This window comes from Beta vulgaris, chromosome 6 (assembly GCF_026745355.1).
Source record: "Beta vulgaris subsp. vulgaris cultivar EL10 chromosome 6, EL10.2, whole genome shotgun sequence".
In the NCBI taxonomy this organism is placed as follows: domain Eukaryota; kingdom Viridiplantae; phylum Streptophyta; class Magnoliopsida; order Caryophyllales; family Amaranthaceae; genus Beta; species Beta vulgaris.
Genome location: NC_079207.1, coordinates 39,002,255 through 39,028,431, shown reverse-complemented (window position 1 = coordinate 39,028,431; position 26,177 = coordinate 39,002,255). Strand labels below are relative to the sequence as shown.

Here is a 26,177-nt window from a genome sequence, read left to right as displayed (position 1 = left end):
TATTTTAAATACATATAAAAATACTATAAAAATGGCATATTATATGTGACAATAACAATTGTTCTTTTCTCCATGAACTTAACTCTACTAGAACTAATAAAGAAATCAAGATTCACATATTTACACTATCATAAAAAAAGGAAAGAGGTTTTATAACTCTTGATATGATCATGATGGATGAAAAGGTATTTATTCTCTTAAATAATATTTTCGACTGTTCGTAGAGATTAGTTTTACATTTAATTACTTTTACTCATGTATCATCATTATGATCTTCTTTTTGAATTTTCAATATTTGACTCTCTTAGTATTTATGTATTATACTAAGAATTAAAGCTATAGATTGTACTCATGTTTTACTCCATTCTTCTACATCAATTTAATTATCACCCTCTACTTTCTTAATATATCATTATTTTTCATATTAAAATTGTATTACCATTCTTAATCATACCAATTATTAGAATACCATTTGACATTATAATTAGCTACAATAGTCAATTGAATATTGAAAAATATCCGTGCAATAACTAATATATAAATCAGAGTATATTATATGTGCCTTTTCCACTGCAATAATTTAATATGGACATGATTTTTTTTTTAACATCGAAAAATCGTACATTAATTAAAAGAGGAAGTGCAGCCTAATGCTAATACAACCACATCTAAGGCAACCAAACGAACTGAAAGAAGCTTTAAGAGCTTTTACAATACATAGAAAATACAACAAACAAAAAAAATAAAGAGTCGCATATGACGGAGGGCATCGCTGGTCAAAGCTAGTGATGGTGGAGGTAAAACTTGGATCGCTGATGAAAGTGATGATCGGAACAATTGTTGTTCACAATTCAGACGAGCAACCAACGACGAGCATCGTACCTTGCCGCATGAGCAATCCCTACAAACTGCTATTGCTTGGGATTCTGGGCTCATGATCTCGATAAGAGTCACATTTCTTTATGACTCGGTACTCTCTCTCGAGAGTATTGCAGGTTTCTCTAATAGAAGGGAGACACACTTTTGAATGGGCGTGCTGAAAACCACCAGATGCCAACCTATTTATATTGACATGTCGAAAAAGTTTGATACTAACCTATTTATTTTTGTATCCGGTTCCTGTCGTGTTCCTATGCCAACCTTTGATAGCTCTATCAGTTGTAGTACTCTATACTTTCGCTTTTGATATTCCTTTGACGTTCTTTTTAGTCTAAAAAAGATATAAACTAGGAATATAAATAAGGAACTGGGACACTATTATTTATATGACCTTTTTTTTTTGCTAGAAAAACGAGCAAATAAATTAGAAATCATGAAGAGGAAGTAGTTTATCAACATCAACTAATAATTGATAGATAAGTGATTTTGGCATGCATTTTAAAGTTAAACAAATCTAGAAATACAATGAATGATAATCTAACGTTTCAGAACAGTCGTTACCAAAATCCTTATTAAAATAACAAAAGATCTTTCTTTCGATTTCTGCTCCAACTATCCAGCTTAACTTAATGCAAGTAGGTAGTGTGTAAGTAATACTTTGGACCACGAAATAAGAAACATTGTGTATGGGGGCTGACTAAGTTCCATACCGGTTTAAGTTATGCCGGTCTAATAGCTTTTGGGCTTATAATCCTGGGCTTGAACCCAGTCCATATCTCCAACGCCTACGGGCCTGAAAGATATGCTTTCAATAAAAGATAAGAATATATCCCAAGGGAATATTCTTGGGGATATTTCCCGCAAATACCGGGCCCAAACCAGATATGGGCTTATTCGGGTCCCTATAAATACTTCGTTGATCTGAGTCATAAGGTACGTTCAGGAATCTCAATACATTGTACTTGAGAGCTACCGGCTTTAACTAAATACTGACTTAGGCATCGGAGGGGCGTTCCTCGGATCAACCCCCGAGGCTAGTTTACTTACTCTCTTTTGCAGGGATCCAAACCGGCTTCAACACAAGGACTTAACGGTTCAAGACCCTGTAATTTGTCCCATACCGGAACAATTGGCGCAGGAAGGAGGGGCGAACAATACCTTGTAGTCTAAACCACCTCTTGCAAACAAAAACCCTCATGGATCCTAAGCAGCAATTAGGAATGCCGGAAACTGATGAAAACAATGTTCCCATTGATAAAGCACCCCCGGGGTTCTCAACTCCACTGTCGGCTGCTAGGCAAAGTCGGCCACCCGTTGACACAGCTAGAAAAACCCCTGAGACTCCCCAGGAAGACATCTTTCATACCCTGCAGAATATGTTCACCCCAGAACAACTTAGAAGTGCGGCAGAGGTATTCCAGGCAATGGCTAGTGGTACCCACGACCGGTCCCCGTGCCAAGCGACCTCTGAGCAGAGCCCACAGCCCTGTGAGAAAGCTCCGCTCACTGTGGACGGGCCGCCAGGGAGAGCGAGACCGGCATGATCAGGATCAGGTGGTAAACTCAAAGACCCCCACAGAGCAGGTGGGGGGTGAAGAAGAAGAAGAAGAAGAAGAGGAGGCGCAGGACACGGAAGTCCAGCAGCATTCCTCCCAGCCAAGAAAGGGAAGTGAATATCGACGCAGAGCGCCGGTATCATTGCGGAATTCGCCGTTTTCCACTGCGATTTTGCAGGACCCCAGGGAGAAGCTGAAAATGCCGACATGCAAGTATGACGGGAAGTCTGATCCAGAGGATCACATATCGGCTTATGAGGGTCATATGCTGTTATACACCGATACCGACTCGGGGTGGTGTAAGGTGTTCCCATCTACCTTGGTTGGACTAGGGCAAACTTGGTTTAAAAGTATTCCGCCGGCAACCGTCTTCGATTATCGCCAACTCACGTCCATGTTCGTAACGCACTTTGTAAGTAACAAGCGACGTGAGAAAACAACCGGCGAGTTAATGTCTATCAAGCAAGGTGAGACCGAAAGCTTGAGGGACTATGTCGGGCGTTTCAACGCTGAAGCTGTCACCATCCCCACACTACAGCAAGAAGTAGCGGTCCTGGCCCTTATGACGGGGCTGAGAGAAGGGACCCCATTTCGCAGTTATCTCGGCAGAAAGAAGATGACAAAAAGGATTTGAAGAGAGACCGGACAAAAATTATAATTACACACCATTGACGATATCCTGGGCCCGAATTTTCGAACTGCATAGTAAAGACGAGAAATGGCAAAGGCCAAGAAAGATGTACTACAAGGGCAGAGATAAGTCCAAATGGTGTGAATTTCACGACGATTACGGCCACAAGACAGACGATTGCAAAGACCTTAAGGACGGGATTGAAGACCTCATCAAGCGAGGTTATTTCACCCGGTACCAAGCGAGGACTGATCGCAAAACTCCTCCTAGAGAGGAGGAAACTAGTAACAGAAGGCCGGTAAAGGACAGGATCACTGAGATCCATGTCATAAGCGGAGGACCGACAAGAGGCGGCAGCATTCACGAGGCCAAAGCTAGCCTAAAAGAAGTTCGCCACCAAGTGAACTACAACAATGCCAGGAAATGGCCGGCATCTCCATCAATGTCGTCTGTGGCTTTCACTTCAGAGGACGCTAAAGGGATCGTTTACCCCCATGATGACCCTTTGGTAGTATCTCTACAGATATCCAATGCAATGGTCCATCGCGTCCTGGTCGACGGAGGAAGCTCCGCTAACATCTTGTACAAAGAAACGTTTGAAAAAATGGGCTTTGAGGAAGCGTGTCTGAAACCGGTCTCTTACCCGGTTATCGGTTTCACGGGAGCATCTGTCGTCCCAGAAGGGACGGTAAAGCTGGCTGTAAAATTAGGAGAGGGATCCCGTTCCAAGGACCTCATGGTGGAATTTCTGGTGGTTGACGTCCCAGCGGCGTATAATGCCATTATCGGAAGGCTGTTAATTCACGACGCTCAGGCCGTCGTCTCAACGTATCACCTCACTATGATCTACACTTCCAATGACGGCAACCCCGAAAAATCAGGGGAAACCAGGAGTCGGCAAGGCTTGTTACCTTACCGCGCTGAAACACTCTGACCACAAGCGACCAGCCGATACGCCACCGTCGGAAAGGGAAAGAAGAAGGTGGAAAACAAAGCCAAGAAGGATTTATCTATGGAAAACTTCGAGGCAAGGCCGGCAGATCAGCCAAGACCCAGCCCAGAGGGGGAGACGGAAGAAGTAAGGCCTGACAGAACAGTAAAAATTGGGGCCGATCTAGGAGAAGAACTTAAGGTTAACCTGATCTCTTTGCTAAGAGGTCATGCCGACATATTCGCTTTCTCCGCAGATGAAATGCCCGGTATTGAGCCAGAGTTCATGGTGCACCGTCTGAATGTGAATGAGGATGTCAGGCCGGTCAAGCAGAAGAAACATAACTTTTCTGCCGAGAAGAACGCAGCCATAAAGGAGGAAGTGGATAAGTTGCTGGCAGCAGACTTCATTGAACCTTGCGATTACCCGGAATGGTTGGCAAATGTGGTGATGGTGAAGAAGTCCAATAGGTCATGGCGTATGTGCGTAGATTTCACCGACCTTAACAAGGCTTGCCCAAAAAACTGGTATCCCTTACCAAGAATTGATCAGTTGGTAGACTCAACTAGCGGCCAAGCACTATTAAGCTTCATGGACACTTTTTCAGGATATCACCAGATAAGTCTGCTGAAATCCGATAGGAATAAGGCGGCTTTCATTACAGATGCAGGAGTTTATGCCTACAAGGCCATGCCGTTTGGGCTCAAGAATGCCGGCGCCACTCACCAAAAGCTAGTGGACAAAATATTTGAGCGACAAAAAGGCAGAAACGTAGAGGTATATGTGGATGACAGTATAGTCAAGAGCTTAACAGAAGAAGACCATATAGTAGACCTCGAGGAAACTTTCGAAAAACTCCGGAAACATGAGATAAAGCTAAATCCGAAGAAATGCGTGTTTGGGGTGCGATCCGGCAAGTTCCTGGGTTTCATGGTGAGTGAAAGGGGGATCGATGCCAACCCGGACAAAATCAAAGCTATCAGTGATCTCCCGGAGCCAAAGAGCATCCTGGACATTCAAAAGCTGACCGGAAGGATGGCGGCTCTCACGAGATTCGTTTCCAAATTGGCCGAAAAAGCCTTGCCATTCTTTAAGATACTCAGCGGAAACAAGAAGTTTGAGTGGGAGGAGGAGCAGAAGCAAGCCTTTGAAGGAGTAAGAAAGCACTTCCTGAAACTGCCAACCATAACCCGGCCAGAGCTGGGGGAGAAGCTGCAGCTGTACGTATCAGTAACCAAGAAGACAGTCGCGGCAGTGTTATTAGTAAACCGGCAGGGGCAGCAAAGCCCAATATACTTTGTCAGTCACGTGCTAGCAGGCGCTGAGCAAAGGTATGAGCTACGAGAGAAGATGGCCTATGCCGTGTTAATTGCAGCAAGAAAGCTGATACCATACTTTGATTCTCACACTGTTCAAGTCCTTACCAATCAGCCCCTGGAAAAGGCTCTCCACAAGCTGGACACCACAGGCAGACTATTGAAATGGGCAATAGAGCTCTCGGAGTTTGACATAGAATACCGGCCATGTACCGCAATCAAAGCCCAAGCACTAGCTGACTTCATAGTGGAGACAACCTACACTGAGACAACAGAATCCACCGGCAGGTGGAATTTTGAGGTAGATGGATCAGCGGCCCAGAGTGGAGCAGGGGCCGGTGTTGTCATGACGTCCCCAGAAGGGGAAATCTTCGAGCATGCCATCCGTTTCGGGTTTAAAGCCTCCAACAATGAAGCCGAGTACGAAGCAGCCCTGGCCGGACTAAGTCTGAGCATTGCGGCTGGAGCCAAAAACATCACCATGATAACGGACTCGCAGTTAATTTTGAGCCAAATAGAAGGGACGTATGAAGCTAGAGAACCGGTAATGCAAAAATACCTCAACCTAGTCAATAGCATGATACAAGGGTTGCAGACCTTTGAAGTGCAATTGGTTTCGAGAGCTGAAAACATGGCGGCAGATGCCCTGTCAAAGTTGGCAAGCTCCAGTCTCAGCGACAAGAAAAGGAGCGTCATGGTAGAGACGTTAAAAGAAAGAAGCATAGAGGTTACCCAGTGTCCGTTAATACAATCACCTCTGAACCGGAATGGTACGATGGTATATTGGCATATAAACTCAAGGGTGAGCTCCCGGAAGATAAGATGGCGACGAAAAAATTGAAAAGAGACTCTGCTTGGTACTGCGTCTTTCAAGGACAGCTGTACAAGAAAGGATTCTCGTTGCCTCTGCTAAGGTGCGTAATGGCCCACGAAGCAACGAAAATAATTGAGGAGATTCATGAAGGGGTCTGTGGGAACCATATCGGTGGAAAGGCGCTAGCACTCAAAGCGCTGAGAGCAGGTTTCTACTGGCCCACAATGCTGACAGATGCCCAAGCCTACGTAAAAAAGTGTGACAAATGTCAAAGGTTTGCGCCGGTGATAAACCAACCGGCCAATGACCTTCAGCCAATCTTGAACCCAATCCCTTTCGCGCAGTGGGGGATGGATATAATAGGGCCCTTCACACCGGCATCTGGGGGAAGAAAATTCTTGATAGTGGGCATTGATTACTTCACAAAATGGATTGAAGCATAACCAACAGCAAAGATAACGGTCAATCAGGTAAAAAAGTTTATCTGGCAGAACATCATCACTAGGTTCGGCATCCCGATGGGGATAGTGATGGACCACGGCGTCCAGTTTGATTGCGGCCCAATACGCGACTTTTTGCGTCCCTACAGCATCAAGTTTGCCTACTCGTCAGTTTGCCACCCTCAAAGCAATGGTCAGGCTGAAGCCGCTAACAAACAGATCCTTCATGCCCTAAAAAAGAGGTTAGATGAATTGAAGGGAGCATGGGCCGACATGGTACCAGCAGTGTTATGGTCCAACAGGACTACTGAAAAGGAGGCCACCGGAGAAACACCGTTCAGGCTAGCTTTCGGAGCGGAAGCAGTACTACCGGTAGAAGTGGGATTACCCAACTGGCGAATACTGAACTACGAGCCAAGCTTAAACGAACAGATACACAAAGAGGACCTAGATATCTTACCAGAGGTCAGATTGGCAGCATATAAAGACCGGATAAGCAAGGCCTACAACAAAAGAGTGCGAAGCCGCCCTATCTCCAAGGGAGACCTCGTCCTCAGGCGAACGGCCGCAACTGGAAAAGCCCATGTAGATGGAAAGCTTACGGCCAATTGGAAAGGGCCTTACTTGGTTAAAGAAGAAATAGTAACAGGGTCCTACCGGCTCGAAGACATGGCAGGCAAGCTACTGAAAAATAGTTGGAATGCCAGTGTCCTTAAAAGATACTACGTGTAGTTAGCAGAAAGGCAGTGTTGCCAGTAGGAGTTGATAATCAGGCGCTTATGCCGAAAAGATTTCCCAAGCTCATTGTAGGCAATAATTCCGGCATGGCCGAGAAGAGCCGTTTTATTTTGATAAAATGAGCATCTTTCACACACAACGTCTCAATACTGGATGAACAAATTAAACATGCCAGTGTCCTTAAAAGATACTACGTGTAGTTAGCAGAAAGGCAGTGTTGCCAGTAGGAGTTGATAATCAGGCGCTTATGCCGAAAAGATTTCCCAAGCTCATTGTAGGCAATAATTCCGGCATGGCCGAGAAGAGCCATTTTATTTTGATAAAATGAGCATCTTTCACACACAACGTCTCAATACTGGATGAACAAATTAAATATTATTGATTAGTCAGTCAATGACCTTAGTGGATCTGCTGAACTAATCAATAATGTTAAACCGGTCAATGACCATCGTGGATCTGCCGGGATGAATAATCAAATATTATTGATTAGTCAGTCAATGACCTTAGTGGATCTGCTGAACTAATCAATAGTGTTAAACCAGTGAATGACCTTCGTGGATCTGCCGGGATCAATAATCAAATATTATTGATTAGTCAGTCAATGAACTTAGTGGATCTGCTGAACTAATCAATAGTGTTAAACCGATCAATGACCTTCGTGGATCTACCGGGATCAACAATTAAATATTATTGATTAGTCAGTTAATAACCTTAGTGGATCTGCTCAACTAATCAATAGTGTTAAACCGGTCAATGACCTTCGTGGATCTGCCGGAATATACAAGTTAACGGTAATAATTGATCAAAACGTGCAGATGCTAATAATGAATTGGAGGCATAATTGATTAAACCGATAACAAAGCCCTAAAACTAAGCAGTCAACCACAGACGGCATGACCGTAAAAATTGAAGCTAGCTACCGATTACAGGAGTAACGGATTTACAGAACAATAAAGATAGTTTGGCTGCGCAAGGGAAAAGACGTTATGATCGCAAAAAGCACACCACCCACAAAGTGGCCCAATACAAGAAGGGCAAGGAAGGGAAAGAAGGAAAAAGCCTATCTACTCAGCACGGTCCTCTTCCTCAGAGCCGTCAACGACTACCACTTGCTCTTCCGGTTTGTCATTACCAGTAGCAGTGTTGGCAACTTCAGCAGCGTCGTTGGCGGCCTCCTCGTCCTCTTCGAACTCTGCCCGGGGATCCGCGTTGGCGATGTCGGCCTCAGTGACACCAGGGTCTAAGATTTCTCCCTCAACCGGTAGACCATGAACTTGCTGTCCATGGGCGTCCTCAATCTTGGACCAGTCAAAGTCCGAAAAGGTATACCAGACGCACCTCATGGCAGCTGACCATCCGCCATTGTACCCGTTCAGTAAGCGAGAGACGAAGTCCATCCCCTTCTGATACTCCTTCACGGCCTCACGCTCGTTCTCCTTGGCCTCGGAGATCTGCTCTCGGAGAAGCCGGATCTCTTCGTCCTTATTGAATAAGACGAAGGAGTGATCCTCCACAGCTTTGGTAAGAGTGGCATCTGCCTTACTTTCAGCAGCCAGAGCATCGTTCTTCTCGGTGTTGGCCAGGAGCAGCTCTTGCTCCTTAACAGCAATCCGGCCTCTCAGCTTCTTAGTCTCCTTTACTTCATTGAAGTAAGAGGTCTGAAAGTATCGGTAGAAACCACAGAGCTCTTTACCGGACTGGGCCGACTGAAAAGGGCAAATTAACAAGAAGTTAGTACAAAGAACTTCCGATAGCACACTTGAACAGACAGAGAAAGAAAAGAAAAAAATGAGGATTACCAGGGCCAGGTTGTGCGCAGGCGTCGCAGCAAGCGTGTACACCTCGTCCACCGGTATATCGTATTTAAGCTGCATAGCTTTCAAAATACGATAGCCCAAGTTCCCGCCCTCTAACGGACGGTCCAGCAGCAGAGATTCGTCGTCCAAAACGTTCAGCTTTGGATCGAACTTCTCTCCGTTCTTTACTAGGGAGCGAGTCCAGCACTTCTTCAAAATGTCCGGCATCTCCATCCGGGTTCGCTCCAAGAAGCCACCTTCCTGGGCTTGGCAAAAGACTCTAGTCCGGGAACCATTTCTGGCAGAGTCAATTGCTTGTAGATCTTGGGCCGCAAAGAAGAGCTGCCCCCTTCGGCTACTCGGCCGGTTTAGAAGGGGGGTAGACATTGCAGCAGGGATTTCCTTATCCTTGCTCGCCTTAGAAGCAGCCTTCTTAGCCGGCGGCTCCTCCTTGTTTTGCTCAGACTTCCTTTTCTGAGCAACGACCTCAGCCTGGCGACGCAACAGGGGCATCGAATCCCTGACGTCCTCCTCAGGACTGGATTTGCGACCGGCTCCACGGCCCCCTCGACCACCCCGGCCGCCGCCAGCTGGTAGTTGGATGGGAACGAACTTACGAGGAGGTTTAGGAGGCATGTTACTAAGCGGCCGGTATTTCCGATCGACGCGAAGAGCCTCGCGGATTAAAAAGTCCCGGCCTGAAAATAGAAAACAACAAAGAAGGAATCACAGTTAGTACATTTCAGAAATAAAAATACAACAGCAAAAGCAGAAAATCAAAGCGGAAACATAAACACACCATAGAGATCAGACTGGCAGAAACCTAAGGCAGTCAGAGCCGGGTTGTGAACACATAGTTGGCATGAGGAAGCCAGTACTTGGGAACCGGTATCCTCTTTTTGCCTCGTAAGGCTGGGATGGAGTCAGACGCAAAGAAATCATACGCCTCTCTCTCCCGACGAGTTAAGCCCCTGTCTCTTATGTGCTCCATCCGAGAGCGAGGCTTCGTCCATTGACGCCTCAGGGGAAAATCATCCGGTACATGCACCCAGAAAAACCGGCCTCTCCAGAGTTTGAGAGAACTCGGTTGGGGATATACCGTTAACTTTCCTGCCTTAGTATATAAAGACATCCATCCACCCCAGCCTTCGAGCTCATCATCCCGGGCTCTTTTCTTCTTCCCGTTCCCCTTACCTTTGGCAGAGCCATCCTCCTTAATCCAATGCAGTTTACGAAAGAGGTTCAGGGTCTCGGGGAATCCCTTATAACGAACCACCCAGGCATAAGCCATCAGGTTCCGCCATCCTAGGGGGGTCAATTGCGCCAAGCATATGTTCCAGGCTTTAAAAATTTTTACAAAGAAAGGGTCCAAGGGAATTCTCATCCCAAAATCAAGCATATAGGCATAAATAGCCACATGGCCGGAAGGGAAATCCGTGACACGGCTCCCTTCAGCCGGGAGTACCAGTCGGTATCCATCAGGGAAAGCAAAATATTTCGGGACCTTGATAAGGAACTTGCTCTTTCGGCAAGTGTCGGCCCAGCCGCTATCCAACTGAACACCGGCGGCACAACCTTCATCACTAGGCGGCATGAACAGTTCTGCTAAGTTATCCTCATCTGACTCCTCAGGAATAACTTCCGGAGGGTCATCCCAGTCTGAATCATCCTCAGCCTCTAAGGTAGTGGACTCCTCGTCTGATTCCGCCACATACCTCTTTATGCTCTCAACGACATCCGAGTGCACAGGAGAAACCAAAATTTCCCTAGGTACCGGTCTGCGGGAAGTCTCACCAATCTCAAAAGTAGAACGGTGGATAGGGGGCTTACCGGAAGGAAATAGCTCTGGGGAATGTTCCGCTAAACCTACCATGGTCTCGTATTGTCCATAGGCATTCACCCCTAAAGCCTCCGCTTGTCCTACCACTATCCCCAAGGGGGAGGCAGGAATGGCCGGTTCATCCTCTTGTCTACCGGAAACGCTACAGTCTCTCTGGCTATTGATCCTATGTTCATGGACGGAATCAGGCATGGGTGAATCATTAACCCCCACAGATCTAAGGGAGGTACTATCAGAATCTACATCACTTTCCGTCATGACGGAAGGGCCCTTGGAGATATTTTGTGAGTCAGAGTTCTCGGAATTGGAAGACATTATAAATAAGACAGTATGAAAGATGGAAAAAGTTTCGTCAAGGAGTAAAAGCACCGGAATCAACAAATAGCGTGAGGCTGGAAGGAGAAGTCGCGCACAACCGTCAAGAGCGCAAAAAGGGAATTTAGAGAGAGAAAGTTCGTTATGGAATCAAACGCAAGAGAGATAAAATACAAAATGAGAGAAGCGGGGAGCCCAGGAGGTATTTATAGAGGAAGTCGCGGTCGAGATTAAGTGACTCTTCGTCTTCCCGTCCTGATCATGCCACGTGTAATTCAGTAGCACCCAGTTGTGAAGCAGTTGCTCCTGGGGAGCTTTTAATGCAGGTGCGCAGCTTGAGGCAACGGTTGAAATTCTCTGTGCCAACGTTTCGCATTCTTTCGCCAAAAATAAGTCAGCATCTCCCATGGAGGTTTAAAAACCTATTAAGCAGGGTATACCTATGCTAGTCATACCGGCTTGGGAGCTAGTTGTATGGGGGCTGACTAAGTTCCATACCGATTTAAGTTATGCCGGTCTAATAGCTTTTGGGCTTATAATCCTGGGCTTGAACCCAGTCCATATCTCCAACGCCTACGGGCCTGAAAAATATACTTTCAATAAAAGATAAGAATATATCCCATAGGAACATTCTTGGGGATATTTCCCGCAAATACCGGGCCCAATCCAGATATGGGCTTATTCGGGTCCCTACAAATACTTCGTTGATCTGAGTCATAAGGTACGTTCACGAATCCCAATACATTATACTTGAGAGCTACCGGCTTTAACCAAATAGTGACTTAGGCATTGGAGGAGCGTTCCTCGGATCAACCCCCAAGGCTAGTTTACTTACTCTCTTTTGCAGGGATCCAAACCGGCTTCAACACAAGGACTTAACGGTTCAAGACCCCGTAATTTGTCCCATACCGAAACACATTATAGTATAAACCAGGAGCACCATCAAAGAGTATTCCTTAAATAAATGATTTGGGTTATAATAGACACTTAATGATCTTAAGATTGATTTATTGGGTTTAATGATATTAAGATTGGTTTGTTGGGTTTTGACAATTAGGCAAATGGTCAAATCTCATTGTTTATGGTTGTTGGACCGTGTTTTGAGTTAAATGGAACATTACATTGATTTAAAATCCTTTTGATTCTGGAATATTTCGTGAATTATGCGTAGAGGGTAGAGAAGGGTATGATTCATTGAAATTAAAATATTGCATCACTTTTTTTACAAATTGTTGTGTGTGTAATTTCCTTTTTTGCATAGTGTTTAAATCAACGTAGTCATATATGATCACAAGTTGGCATCATTGATGCTATCTAGCTTATACCAGGTTTACAAGGAAGGGTTTACCTCTCATCCCAAATAACCTTTAATTAACCCAAGATATCAAAATAAGAGTTATTATATTACCTTTGATATCAAAGTTCGAAAGGGTAAAATTTTGTTATTTAAAGGTACTAAAGTAAGAGTTACTCTAGTACTACTAATAGCAAAGCTCAAATTCATACCATAATTAACATCAAAGTATGTATTATTGACACCAAAATTCAAAGTTAAAATCAAAATTCACTTATACTTGATTACCAACTTATCAAAGTAAAAGCTATTATGATATTAGTAACAATTTTTACTGAATTTTGGTATAAATTAATACCAAAATTCAAAGTTAATTTTTTGTCTTTTTTTTACATGAATGAAGGCATATGACACGTGTATATCTTCAATGTTTTAAGTTTATTTACCTATTTTAGATATATCCTAAAAACTCATATAAATTTCTAGCGTAATTGAAATATTTAAACACAGATAAAGACATTATTTTAGAAATTAAGTGAAAATTCAATAATGATAAATTCCTCAAGCTTTCCCATCTATCCCATCCGTTTCATTTTAATCTACACACTTACACTTTTCATCCATGTCAACGCAAAACTTTAAAAATATATATCTTTAATGTTGTATTTATAATAATTATAAAAAGTACATATTAATAAAAACACATGTTATGATGAATCCAACAAGATCCCACATGATTATATTTTTACGCCTCGTATAAATGACAAATAATGGTCAAAAGAAAGTTTACGAATAATATAAAATGTCGAAGTGTGTAGATTAAAATGACATAGATAGAATATAGCGCGGGGAACTTGATGCTCGTTAACCCCAACTCAATGGTATAACTTATAGGGTGCTATATTTGTCTTCCTTTTAATGCCCCTTCTGTTAACTAGAATATTTATTAATAAAACAAATACTTAATAAACACTACTTCATGAAAGTATTTGAGCAATTAATAATGATTTCATTCACTGCGTAAAAAAATTATTGTAATTATATCTACTTTCTTTACCAAAAAGAGAACGATTCCAATAAATGAAACCACTCAAAATAGTAATTGTTATAGTAGAAAAAAATGTACAAAATACGCAACTACAATAGTATATAAAAAAAACTCATTTCACATCAACACGAAATCAACAATGTTGACAAATATTTATGAAACTGAAATAAACAACTAATACAACTTGGAAGAATAATAACAAATGATGAAAACAAAATCAATAATACTAAAACGACAACAATAATATCTATACTTGTTGTAAGAGTGAGACTACGTTTTACAGAAAATGTTAGAAAAGCAAAGTACAAACTCAACCCCGCAGAGGGAGACTACGTTTTACAAAAAAAAAGTCAGAAACGCATGGTACAAACTCAATCCCGCAAAACTGAACTCGGCCACTTCACAAAGTCAAGCACGACACGGCACACCATATACACAAGACACTAAATATACATGACACGTACCAGATACAACTAATAATATGCATAGTCAATTCCAGCGGTCTCGTTTCTCACCATCTGTTTGAAACATGAGTTCATTTTCATGATATATACAAACAGGGCAGGCACACTCGCTATGCGACATTCTAGCTTTGCTCTCAACAAAGGGTTACGATCAATCTATCAAAAATTAAGGACATCGACCTGATATGACATTCCCAACACCTGAGAACTGAACTATGTGCTTTGGGATGTTCGTCCCATCAACTCAGCTTCTTGCTGCACAGCCTTGGTTGCCAACCACTGAGGGACTACAGGACCACTGAGGGGATTGAAATCCTTGGAACATCTCCATAAACATACTTTGGAGGTCTTCCATGCTACTATCTTTCTCCTACAAACAGAAAAACTCTACATGAGAGTTCATGCCACTAAATTTGATAGAAGGATACCATGGGATTATCAACCAAGTTGAGAAGCAAGCATCTTCAATTCTGGCTTGCTTCTTAATTCTTAAAGCCAATAGATTTTGTTACATAAACTAAAGCTGCCTCTGCATTTTAACTTAATTCCAGCAGACTTTATTATCAACTTCATTTTTGAAGAGGACTCCAAAATATGGGAGAGACCAAGAAAGCAGCTTAAACTAATTAGTTTTGGATATTACTTATTGCACCCCTGCAATGACTAGCATCTGTACTAGCATCTATATTTTCAATTGTGATGTGTTCTATATACATATGAAAGTTCCCAAGCATGCAATCAAACATATCATCACTCACTAAAGCAGTCTTAAGTAGCAACCAGCGCATATTCACATAATTATTTCTACAAAAACCCAACCAGCTTAGGAACCCTGCGTTTCCTTGTTGACCCCTTTGACATAGCTAGACACAAGACACAACCGGTGAATTGAAAAATGAGCCTCCAAAGTAGAGTTGTATGGCTGAGTGGATTATCCACCTATCCCCCCATGTGACGGGCAAATCGCAGTTGAAGTGGATGTCAGCGGGTAGGTCGGAGATGGGTGAAAATTTTCTAGGACCACCCGCCCTATTCATCCATCCACCCACCCACGTCACAAACACACACACATATATATATACATAATATACTAATAAGAACTATAAATAAAATATCTAGTCGCTTTACTGTTAATCAATGGCTTAAATCTCCAGTTTTTAATTCTTTAAAAGTTGTTATGTACACAAACAATTTTTCTCGTATCATCCATTTCCCACCACCCCATCCACGGTCAATGCATGGGGTGGATATGGTAGGATATGGCATGTGATGGAGGGTGTGGATGGAGATTCGGTTTGAGGATGATGGGGCGGATTGAGATCCAACGGCCCCATCTCCGACTCATTGCCAACCCACAGGAATTCACTCCGGAGGAATTTATCCAGCTCATAGATAGTTTCAAGCAGAAGATCAGTCAACCTCAAGCTTACTAACTAAAAAATTTAAGATGCTAATGTCAAACTAGATAATTGGGATGTTACGTCATGTGGATTAATGAACGGATAACTAATAAGGCAGTTCCATAATCTTCCTCCTATGGTTTTTTTCCTACTGTGACTGGCTGAGTGCTCATTGCCATTTTATGTGCCTACCCACATTATCTGTGTTTCCATATTCAGTTTTACAGCACATCACTTCATTTACAAGGATATCTTTTTGTAAAGGGAATACGAGTGAAATCCTCAAAAAAGATAAGCATATCATGCTCAAGAGCTAAATCACCTTAATGTTGGAAAATCTCATATATGTATATCCTGTTGATAAAGATATATTAGCTCGCTCGTATCTGGAAACTCACATGATCTAGTTGCTGCAACTTAAAGTCTTCAAGATTTATGTAAGGTGATCCAGCTTAGTGTGGAGATATGTGACTATTTCAAGCCAAAGGCAGCAAAAACTGACGTCCAATTGCAGAATCAGAATGAAAGAACTTGGAAAATTACTATTTACTAATGAAAAATTTTAGATGGGATTGTTGCATCTACTTCATACAAAAATTCACAATACTTCATATTCCACGAATTTGTTTACATATGATGACTTGCAATCCAAATCCAACTAGTATCAATGTGATCAAACCATGCACTATTTTCCAGTAAATCAGAAAAAAAGAAACAAAATGCTCAAAGTACTCACCTCATCTCTGACTTGTGACATAAGTGACGACAAATCTTGCATAAAATCACAAAATCCCTGCATCCAAAGTTATAATTGTTTTTGTGAGGACACTTATTCAATACCAATCAGCGTAAATAAGTGCTTAGAACGACAAGGAATAAATCATAAACATCCGAAAGATGGGGACTCGAGATTTAACGAAATCATTTCCACCTCTTTACATCTCTGAAACACACTCTAAGCACAACTTAATTTATTTGAATAGGACAACATATCAGCCTACCTCATCCACTTCGTCAATAAGATCATACAAGCCTGCATCATACATTGTCCTCTTACTGGGATCTGACAACACTAAACCAAGAAATTTATTTCGTAAGATACAACTTCATCATGTTCTTAGTCTGTATTGGCACAAAAATGAGAAATAAAGAGTAATGACTAAAAGATACACAAATCTGCTAAAACATTGTACCTGAATAGGCCTCGTGGATTTTCTGAAATTTTTTCTTAGCCTCACCAAGCATGGCAGGGTTATTGACCCACTTATCAGGATGCCATTGCTGCAACACCATCATAAACATATATCATCAGCAATTTCCAAAAAAAAAAGTCCCTTTCAGAGAGCCATAGAGAGCCATAACTTGATAATTAATCGAAAAGGACAATAGAATTGCATGGAAACGGAAGAGGAATGAGCCATTTATATTAGAAAATATTTGGAGGGACAATGTAAGAATTAGTGGTTAGACGTACAATTTTACTTCGTCCATCACATATCATGTAGGAAGCAAGAAAACTTAGAGGGACTTGAGGTTCCCTACTTCCAAAATGATTTTATTCCCGAAATCCATACCCTTTTTCCGAGCTAATGAATAACTTTAGTTTACCACTACTAATTGAATATAATGTATCATCAAATCCAACTCATCTTCAACAATCATATTCGAATAGTGTATTAAGAGTGAGAATCCACCCCTGCGTAGATTTCGTTACCTACACGCCGAAATTGCTCAATCATGAAGTTTCACTTTCAAACTGATTTGTTTCAAAACCTCATCATTTTCATGACACATAACACATCATCATCCCCTGCATCTTAAACTCAAAGTACATTTCAATCATTTTTGACAATCAAATGAATTATTGTTGACTACAACCAGTTTGATTTATTTTTAATAAAAGAAAGAAAGGAAAGAGAAAGGAGAGGAATAGAAATTCTTAAGAGTTGAAAATTTGCTGAGTTGTTTGATTGACAACAAAATAGCAAAAAAAAAGAACAAGAAATTCCTAAAAATTTCGAGTTTCCAATAAAATGGAGGAAATTATTTATGTAGATTGTAGATCTCCTAGGTATCAGAAATTTCAATGGGAATTAATTTCTTGTTGTCAACCAAACAATTTAACCCATTTTCCATAAATCTAAATTTGATTATGTAATTTATTTCTTATAAATTGCAATTTCATGGGAATTTTGACTTGCCATGTAAACTAAACCACCACTTAATTTCTCATATTTAGTTTAAGTTTTCTCTTTCTTATCAAATTCTTCGAATTTTAGAAGGAAAGTAAAACTAAAAATCTGTAAAGACACTTTCCTTCCATTTCCTATCATTTATAATGATAATTTTGAACCCCCTTCAAAGAAAATATGCTATTTTTGTACCAAACATTGAAACTTATATGATTGCTTTCTTTTCCTAATCACATAATTTATATTCTTAATAGAATAATAAGCAGAAAAATAAGCACACAAATCCACTACGTATGAAATTATACTCCCGCCAAAAACTTAATTCCATCTTCAATTTAAACTAAATTAGTTATGTATATCAATTCATTGATAACTCTGATATCTACTTTAGTTTATAAAAAGCACAAGAAAAGAACAAGTCTCATATTTCAGGTTAAATTCTAGTATAAGATGTGTACCTAAGAGCATCACAGCCCGTTTGGTTATTGGTACTAAATGGTGGTAATGGTAATGGTTTTTAGTGCAAATTTGTGAAAGCATTCCCATGTCAATATCCATGGTAATGCTACTTTATCCTAAAACACCTATTTCCTTCCTAAAACTTCATTACCATCTATTACCACTTAGGAAGGTGGTATTGGATGGTAATGGAAATTTATGAAGGAAAACTCATGTTTTGACATCAAGTTTCATTACCATGAATATTAGCATTAGTATGTCTTCATAAATTTACACTTAAAAACATTACCATTACCACAATTTAGCACCACTAACCAAACATGTCGTGAGGTTATGGAATCATACCCGACTAGCAACACTTCAGGGTGGGAATGTGGGATCTCCAAAATGTCTCGCCCTTGTAACTAGGTAGGATCTGGTCTAGTAGGGAAATCTAAGAAAAACTTAAATTATAACTATTTCACTATTTCCCTTTTAGCTATCATATTACAGTTCAAATGTTTAACTATTTCACACTCTCACTTTAATGTTGACTATTTATATAGCTTCCTTTTGACTATTTTAAACAGAACTCTTAACTATTGGCGGTCTTATGACATAAGTTTTTGTACAACAAAAAAGCCGGTAGAAACATTACATTATCTTACAACACGTTCGATGAATTAATTGATGCTCTGACTAAAATTTATAAAGGATGAAATTAAGAACGCTAAAAAAACATTTAATTCGTTGTTGACACTTGACATACCATAGCTAGTTTGCGAAAAGCACGACGAATTTCCTCAATTGACGACGCTTTACTCACACCAAGTACAGTGTAGTATGATTCCGACGCTATGTCAGCCGCCATTGTTTCTCACGAATGTAAAATTTAAAGCTTCACCAAGAATCTTACGTACAGCAAATATCTTGAATTTGTTTTTTGTGTGTGATTTGCAGAAATTGTAGTATTTGTAGTTGGTAGACATGAGAATGTTGGAGATAATTATTGTTTGTCGACATTTATAGGGCGCCAAAAGATGTGTAGAAAGTGGGTTTTGTAAAGTCGGTTATTGGGGATAGAGGGAATTGGACAACGGAGGAAAGCCCGAAAATATCTTGAGAAAACAAGGGATTGATCGGACTAGAAAGTTCGGGAATGTGTTTAGCTTATAGTATGTGGCAATTATTCACTGTCGTTTGCGGTAGACATTTTGGTGCTGCTTTGATAATTGATATTTTTCGTGTTCTGTTTTTCTTTTTCATTAAATAAAAAATCTTTTCCCCAAGGTTTTAACTTTTTGTCATGAAAGTAACAACGATTCTTTATTTTTATTTTATTTTTTTGAGGAGGAATGTAAGAACGATTCTTGATATATGTGTTAAAATATTTTAAAATTCTAACGATAAGGTTTGATGAAAAATAGTTCCAGTACAGTGTATGAATGTTAAGGGGCGTTTGGTTCATATAGCGGTATGATTTTGGAATCAGAAATGAAATTAAGGTGGTATATGTTTGGAGTTTGATATCTAATACTATGTGTTTGGTTTTATTTGAGAATGACATTTTTTATTCTATTTAATACCTAGAGATATTGATATGAGGCGCAGGACTTTTGAATTTTCTATTCAATTTTTAAATATGAAATTTCATTTTGCAAACAATTAATATGAGCTCTTCTATTTTCTAAAATATTTATTTCTTGATAAATGGAAGATGATTGTAAAAGAGAAAGATCCTTTTGTTGTATAGATGATAAAAATTTGAAAGAAACTTGATGTCCCATAAATTTTTGTATGAAGACCTTGCTTATCAGCATAAAATGGGTAAATTTGAGTTAAAAAACGAGGTATCCAAAATTATTTCTTGACTTATATCTTTGACTAAAATGAAAGTGTTTTGAAAGAAAAATCTATCATTGCAAATATATATGCTTTTGAAAGCTTGTCTCTTATTTTTAAAAGAGAAAAATTTGCAACATATAGTTATTTCTTTTTTTCCATAAAACTTAGAAGGAATTAGTCCTTCCTTTATGCAATTTTGGTCTACACCACTATCTACAAGAGCAATTGTGTTGACTGAAAAATCATCTATTACTATATTAATTAGGACATACTATGTTTGAAAACTGATTTGACCAATAATTTGAGAAATTTGTTCATGAGGAAGCGTCTCTTTCGAAATTACTTGGACTCCATCTATTGGCAGAGGCTCTCGGAAAGTAGAGGCTGATGATGTTGAATTTAGGTGGAAAAGCTTTACTTCAAGCTCTAAATCCTTCGTTTTCAAAGAAATAACTTCCTTTTGAAGGTCATAGATTTGAGATTTGAGCTACTTAAATTCAGATTGAAGGTCAATAATGGTGATTTCTTTGAAAATATTTGGAGTTTTATGTTTATCAAAGAGCTTTAAGATACTAGATGGTTCACTTATTTTGGGTATCTCATTTTCTTTGATAATTAAATCTCTTAACTTTGATAAGCAATCTCTCCTGATTGCAGGATCAGAGATCTTATCTACTAAATCGAAAATAAATTATTTATCATCTTTAATAGAAAGAACATTGACCATTTTTGGAAAATAAATACATGGAATTTCTTCTTGAGACAACTTTAGAAGAATTCGCATTAATTTAAGAAGATATTCACCTTCTTCTTCAGTATATTTTTCTCATTGAAGTCCTTTTCATAAGGAAGAGAAACCATGTGTTTTTTTCATTCCCAAAATGCATTGGGAAGATCATAACACACCTCCCTTTTAATTTTTTTTTTCTAAATCAATGATCGGTTTTTGAATGACGGGACTTTTAATTTTCTCTTCAATTTTCAAATATGATATTTCATTTTGCAACGAATTAATATGAGCTCTTTTATTTTCTAAAATATTTATTTGTTGATAAATGGAAGATGATTGTAAAAGAGAAAGATCCTTTTGTTGTATCGATGATAAAAATTTGAAAGAAACTTGATGTCCCATAATTTTGTATGAACTTCTTGTTTATCAACATAAAAAGGATAAATTTGAGTTTAAAATGGGCACCAAGAATTATTTTCTGACTTATATCTTTGACTAAAATGAAAGTGTTTTGAAAACAAATTCCAATCATTTGCAACATATAGTTATTCCTTTGTTTTTTCATAAAACTTAAAAAGAATTAGTCCTTCTTTTATGCAATTTTGGTCTGCACCACTGACTACAAGAGCAACGGTGTTGATTGAAAAATCATTTATTACTATATTAATTAAGACATACCATTTTTGAAAACTGATTTAATCAACAATTTAAGAAATTGGTTCATGAAGAAGCTTCTCTTTTGAAATTACTTGGACTCCATCTACTGGCAGAGGTTCTGGGAAAGTGGAGACTAATGTCATTGAAGTTATGAGGGAAAGCTTTGCTTCGAGCTCCAAATCCTTTGTCTTCAAAGAAATAACATCCTTTTGAAGGTCATGGATCTGAGATTTAAGCCCATTCGCTTCAGATTGAAGGTCTCTAACGGCGATTTGTTTGAAAACATTTGGAGTTTAAAGTTTATTAAAGAGCGTTGAGATACTAAATGGTTCACTTATTTTGGGTATCTCATTTTCATTGTTAATCAACTCACTTTATTTTGTCAAACAATCTCTCTTGATCGCGGGATCAGAGATCTTATCTACTAAATAGAAAAGAAATTATTTATCATCTTTAGTAGAAAAGAACATTGATCGTTTTAGGAAAAAAAAAAATACCCAGAATTTTTTCTTCAGACAAATCTTCAGAAGATTTTGCATTAATTTGAAGAAGATATTCTCCATCTTCTTCTTCAGAAGAATAGAAAGGTTATTCGTTTTCTTCGTGAAGCAGTCATGTCGAAAACTTATTCCTTAGTTCCTCATCATCACAAAAAAGCTCATTAATTTTACCACTTAGACCACATCTATTTTATTTGTGACCTGGTTTGCCACATTTGTAACAAATAATAGAAGTCTCTCTTTCTCCCTATTTCCTGTTATGAAACTTTGGAGATAGTTTTAGGTAGTGCTGAAGATTGGTATTTGCATGTCTCTTAAGCCTTTTGTAAGTTAAATAGGGGATTTAGGCTGGATTAAAAAAACACGTGCAATTAATTTGACCAAATCAATGTTGGAATATTTGGTTAATCCTCCAATTCCAGCAAAAGGTATGGTTTTATAACAACCTTTTATAAGGTAGTTTTTGACAACTCTTCTTTATAAGATAATTTTGGCCAAAAGTTGTAATTTATAAGGTATATTTTACCAAAAACACCATATTACTAAAAATAACAAGACTAAATAACTCTTTATTGAAACCTCCTTCTAATTGCAACATCAGTTCCTTATGAGTGACATATTTCAATTGCGCTTCTTAACACAATTCATTTTATGCAACTGTAGGCGTGTTTGTATTTCCCTACAGAGGATGACGCATATTTGACTACCTCATTGTAAAGGTTATTATTGAAAACATTTTTTGAAGTAGACAGAAGCCGCCAATAAGTCTTTAAAGGAAGACTCATAAACCTAATTGGATATTGGAGAATTATAGGGACAACTTAGGGACTTATCCAATGTAGATTTCCCGTCATGACTCTATCAATGGTCAATGAACCTAGATTGAGTTCAAGGGTAAGGGTACGAATAAGATCAGGAATGAAATTCGCCATTTACGACCTCTACTTATTACCGTCTCATGAAAAGTTTTATGCAAATAAACAAACACATAATATTTTGAGGCAATATAATAATTAGTCTATGGCGATACATTAAACAAACAAAATACTAATTTTTGGTGACATGTTATAAAGAAACGTATTATCGGGATCCTAATAAGATTGTCCAATTATCTTATTTTAGGCGTTACAATAGTTCTTTAGGTCATTGATTTGTAGTAAAAATCATGTGAGTTGATGAATGCATTAAAATATACAATTATGCATATGAATTATAAAGAAAATAAATTAAATGATAAGATTTAGGATTACAATGTACAAGAGAGCGTTAATTCGTTCAAGATCTACATTGTGACAAGTAGATGGTTAATAAAAAAAAAGGATTAAATTCGAACATCAGGATATATACCTTTGTCACCTAACCCTTATGGAATGCTCTTCAGGATGAGAAATCTTGAAGCTTGAAATACGAAATTTGAAGGGATTGATGTGTTTAATGTGAGTTTGAATGTTTTAATATAATCTTTTTATTTTGAGTGTCTATATTAGGGATGTCGAGGTATTAACGTGTTGGAGAGCATTGAGGAAACTTATTCGAAGCAACGAGGTATTTTTTAACAAAGGAAATTGAAAATGAAGATAAAAGATAAAATAAAATTGTGCGCCTAGCGTACAACTTTGCGCTTGACCCACAACTTTCGCCACATGCACAACTTTGCGTCCCGCGCACTTGCTTCTGGCCAATTTTTTTTTTATTGTTTTAAGATTCTTTTTTATCATTTGAGAAAATTTATCCTTTGAAATCGAAAATCAGCCATCTTGAGGAGTAAAAATCTGATTTTTGAAATATCCTTCAATAACTAATTATCGCGAATAACGAATATTAAAATTGGGGTCGGAAGGCGGCGGGGGAAGGAGAGGGCACTTAGATTTGATAGATAGACTTTATATTTTTGAAATGCTTTTGGGCTTAGCTCGTTTGATTGCTCTTCCTTTGGGCCAAACTCATTAGGTTGACGGTATGTTTCATCCTTGGGTCCTTAAATGAGGATACATGATTATGTGTCTACAAACCCCTACCTAGATTGAGGTTCCGGGAACTGAAAGTCAAAGTATATGGTGTCGGGAAGGAGAAGGATTCTGAAAGTTATGTAGTTTAGAGCAAATCTATACATCGCCGGTTTCTGCTAAAAAAATGTTTGTCTACAAGAGGACAACTACAAGTAATCTGATTACATGCAGGAGAAGATTTTAGCAGGTAGGTGCAAAAAAATTAGATAATGATGCATGTATGCAAACTTACTCTCCAAGGATCCATAGGACACCTACGTAATGATTAGGGTTATGCATGGCTAAGAAAGATGCAACATAATGCAAGGTTAGGTTTGATGCAAGGCTAAGAAAGATGAAATGTAATACAAGGTCAGGGTTATGCAAGATTAAGCGGTTTGGATAACAAAGAGATAGAATGGTTTTCAAAAACTATTTTGGCAATAAATCGAGGTCCACAAGTGGGATCCGACCATTACAACTCTTTGGGAGTCTGATTTAGAGGAACCACCACATATATAGGAAGCCCCAACTTTGGGTAAGCTTGTATTAAATTAGGCGTGTTTTAGTCTATATTGGAATGTACTTGATCTATATTGAGTATTCAGAGTTCTTTGCTGGGATTCTTATTTGGGGAGTTGATATATGCAATGTCTGATAACGCCAGAGAGCATTGAATTGTTAGAGAGTCCTTTAGGGAAAAGAGAGTTTTGATTGAAAAATAAAAAGTTCAAGTTTTTAACCCAACTACATCTAGGTGGGAAAAAGCATTAACCTGGCTAGGTGCAGACTTGAGTCTACGTCGGGATCTAGAAATAGAGTGCTTCTAAATTATAGATAATTAGATTAGACCTTGATTAATTTATTTTATTGAAGCAGCCGAACCTCGAGATCAGGATTCTTATGAATCCTTGTGGAATCAGACCATTAATAGTTCCGGATCTTAATTATTTGATTTTCTTTTGTGCCATAGATTTTGCCTAGGCCACCCTTTTGTGTTTTCAACCTAGCGAGCTTGGACATACCTTGAAGAAGGAGTTAGGATCGATAAAAGGTTGAAATCATTAAGGTTTAAAAGATTTGGGTGAAGGTTTAATTGGTTGGGATAAGGTAGGATCATGCACTAGTAGAATAAATGCTATTTGCTGCAGTAATATTGCTGCGGTTTTACCTATACGCAGCAATATAACAACCGCAACAATATTGTCCGACGGATTAATTAACAAAATGCGGGGCCAAGCGAGCTAATATTGCTGCGGTTTCCACGTAGGAACGCAACAATATAAACCAAACACTTAAGACACGCTCCTCATTCTCGCGCCTCCCCCACTGAAAAAATCCAAACCCTAAACCAAACCCTTTTCGCTAACTCATGCGCCTCTCTCTCCTCTCTCTCATCTCTCTTCTCTCTCCTCAGTCCTCATTCATTGGTCCTTCACGCGATTTCTCTCCTCTTCGTCTCAATCGTTTCCCCCTCACGCGATCTCTCTCCTATCTCCTCTTCGTCGGCCGTTTTGTCATTATCAGGCTCGAAGATTTCATGAAGGCTCGAAGATTTCATGAAGACTCGAAGATTTCCTCGTTTTCAGATCGAAGACTCCTTGCTTTTTTTTTTTTTTTTATCTTTTCTCCTTTTTATTTCATTTCGATTTTTTTCAGATTTGTGTATTTTTTCATTTTTTTATATTTTAGATCTGTTTTTTTCCCCTTTTTTATTATTTCAGATCGGTTTTTTTCATTTTTTTGTCTCGCCCTTTTGCCGTTGCCGTCACAAGCTTCAGTTCGAGTTCTACTCGCCGTCGCCGGTTGTTCTCCGTCGCCTGTGTTTGCCGTCGCCGGTTGTTCTCCGTCGTCGTCGTGTTCGCCGTCGACAATTACCAATTGAAGGTTGTTGGGAAACCTGGACCCACTGTTAGACGTATCTCAGGAGTTGATATCCTTGACAACAACGGTGTCAATCTCATCTCAATACTTCTTACCTCCGTGTTGACTTTTGTAGCTTGTGCGTACATATTTTGAGATACCAGAGTCCTCAGATTCATATAGACAATACTTGGATATATAGATGTTGCCGTACGAGCTAATCGATACACTTGAAATGCGAATTTGATAACACAGCTTGATGATGATATTCTGAAGACTTCACAGATTTTGTAGATCTGACAAACTAGCTTGATCTCTTCTCTTTTTTGGTTCAAGTTATTGTAAATGTTCATGAAAGGCGGTTTGTGTTTTGAAGCCAAAATGAATACACTCGTTTTTTTTTTGAACTGCCAAGGAAAATACAAGATAGGAGTATAATATTTTGTAATTATTTGTGTACGAAATTATTACTTATGAGTTATATGATTTTGGTATTTTATTC

General features: G+C 39.2%; 1 protein-coding gene across 2 annotated transcripts; it reads right to left on the bottom strand.

Annotated features, from left to right (window-relative positions):
- Positions 1-846: 846 nt before the first annotated feature.
- On the bottom strand, positions 847-19,291 carry LOC104896868 (uncharacterized). 2 transcript variants are annotated; one of them, XM_019250330.3, is made up of 5 exons: positions 18,862-19,291; positions 16,656-16,743; positions 16,464-16,534; positions 16,199-16,255; positions 847-1,210 (listed from the first exon to the last, which is right to left on the bottom strand). In XM_019250330.3, exons 1-5 carry the CDS (start codon positions 18,961-18,963, stop codon positions 1,169-1,171), a joined length of 360 nt encoding a protein of 119 aa, XP_019105875.2. In that variant the 5' UTR covers positions 18,964-19,291; the 3' UTR covers positions 847-1,168. The 2 variants fall into 2 exon arrangements, with proteins under 2 accessions (XP_019105875.2, XP_010681957.2); XM_010683655.4 differs by lacking the exon at positions 847-1,210 and adding an exon at positions 13,802-14,432 and having other exon boundaries at positions 18,862-19,270.
- Between the last annotated feature and the right edge of the window lie 6,886 nt (positions 19,292-26,177).

Coding starts and splice junctions, on each gene's coding strand:
- LOC104896868 (XM_010683655.4), bottom strand. CDS start 18,963: ATGGCGGCTGACATAGCGTCGGAATCATACTACACTGTACTTGGTGTG. Junction 16,744..18,861: donor CTTTTCGCAAACTAGCTATG/GTATGTCAAGTG, acceptor ATGGTGTTGCAG/CAATGGCATCCTGATAAGTG. Junction 16,256..16,463: donor TTATTGACGAAGTGGATGAG/GTAGGCTGATAT, acceptor CTTTGGATGCAG/GGATTTTGTGATTTTATGCA.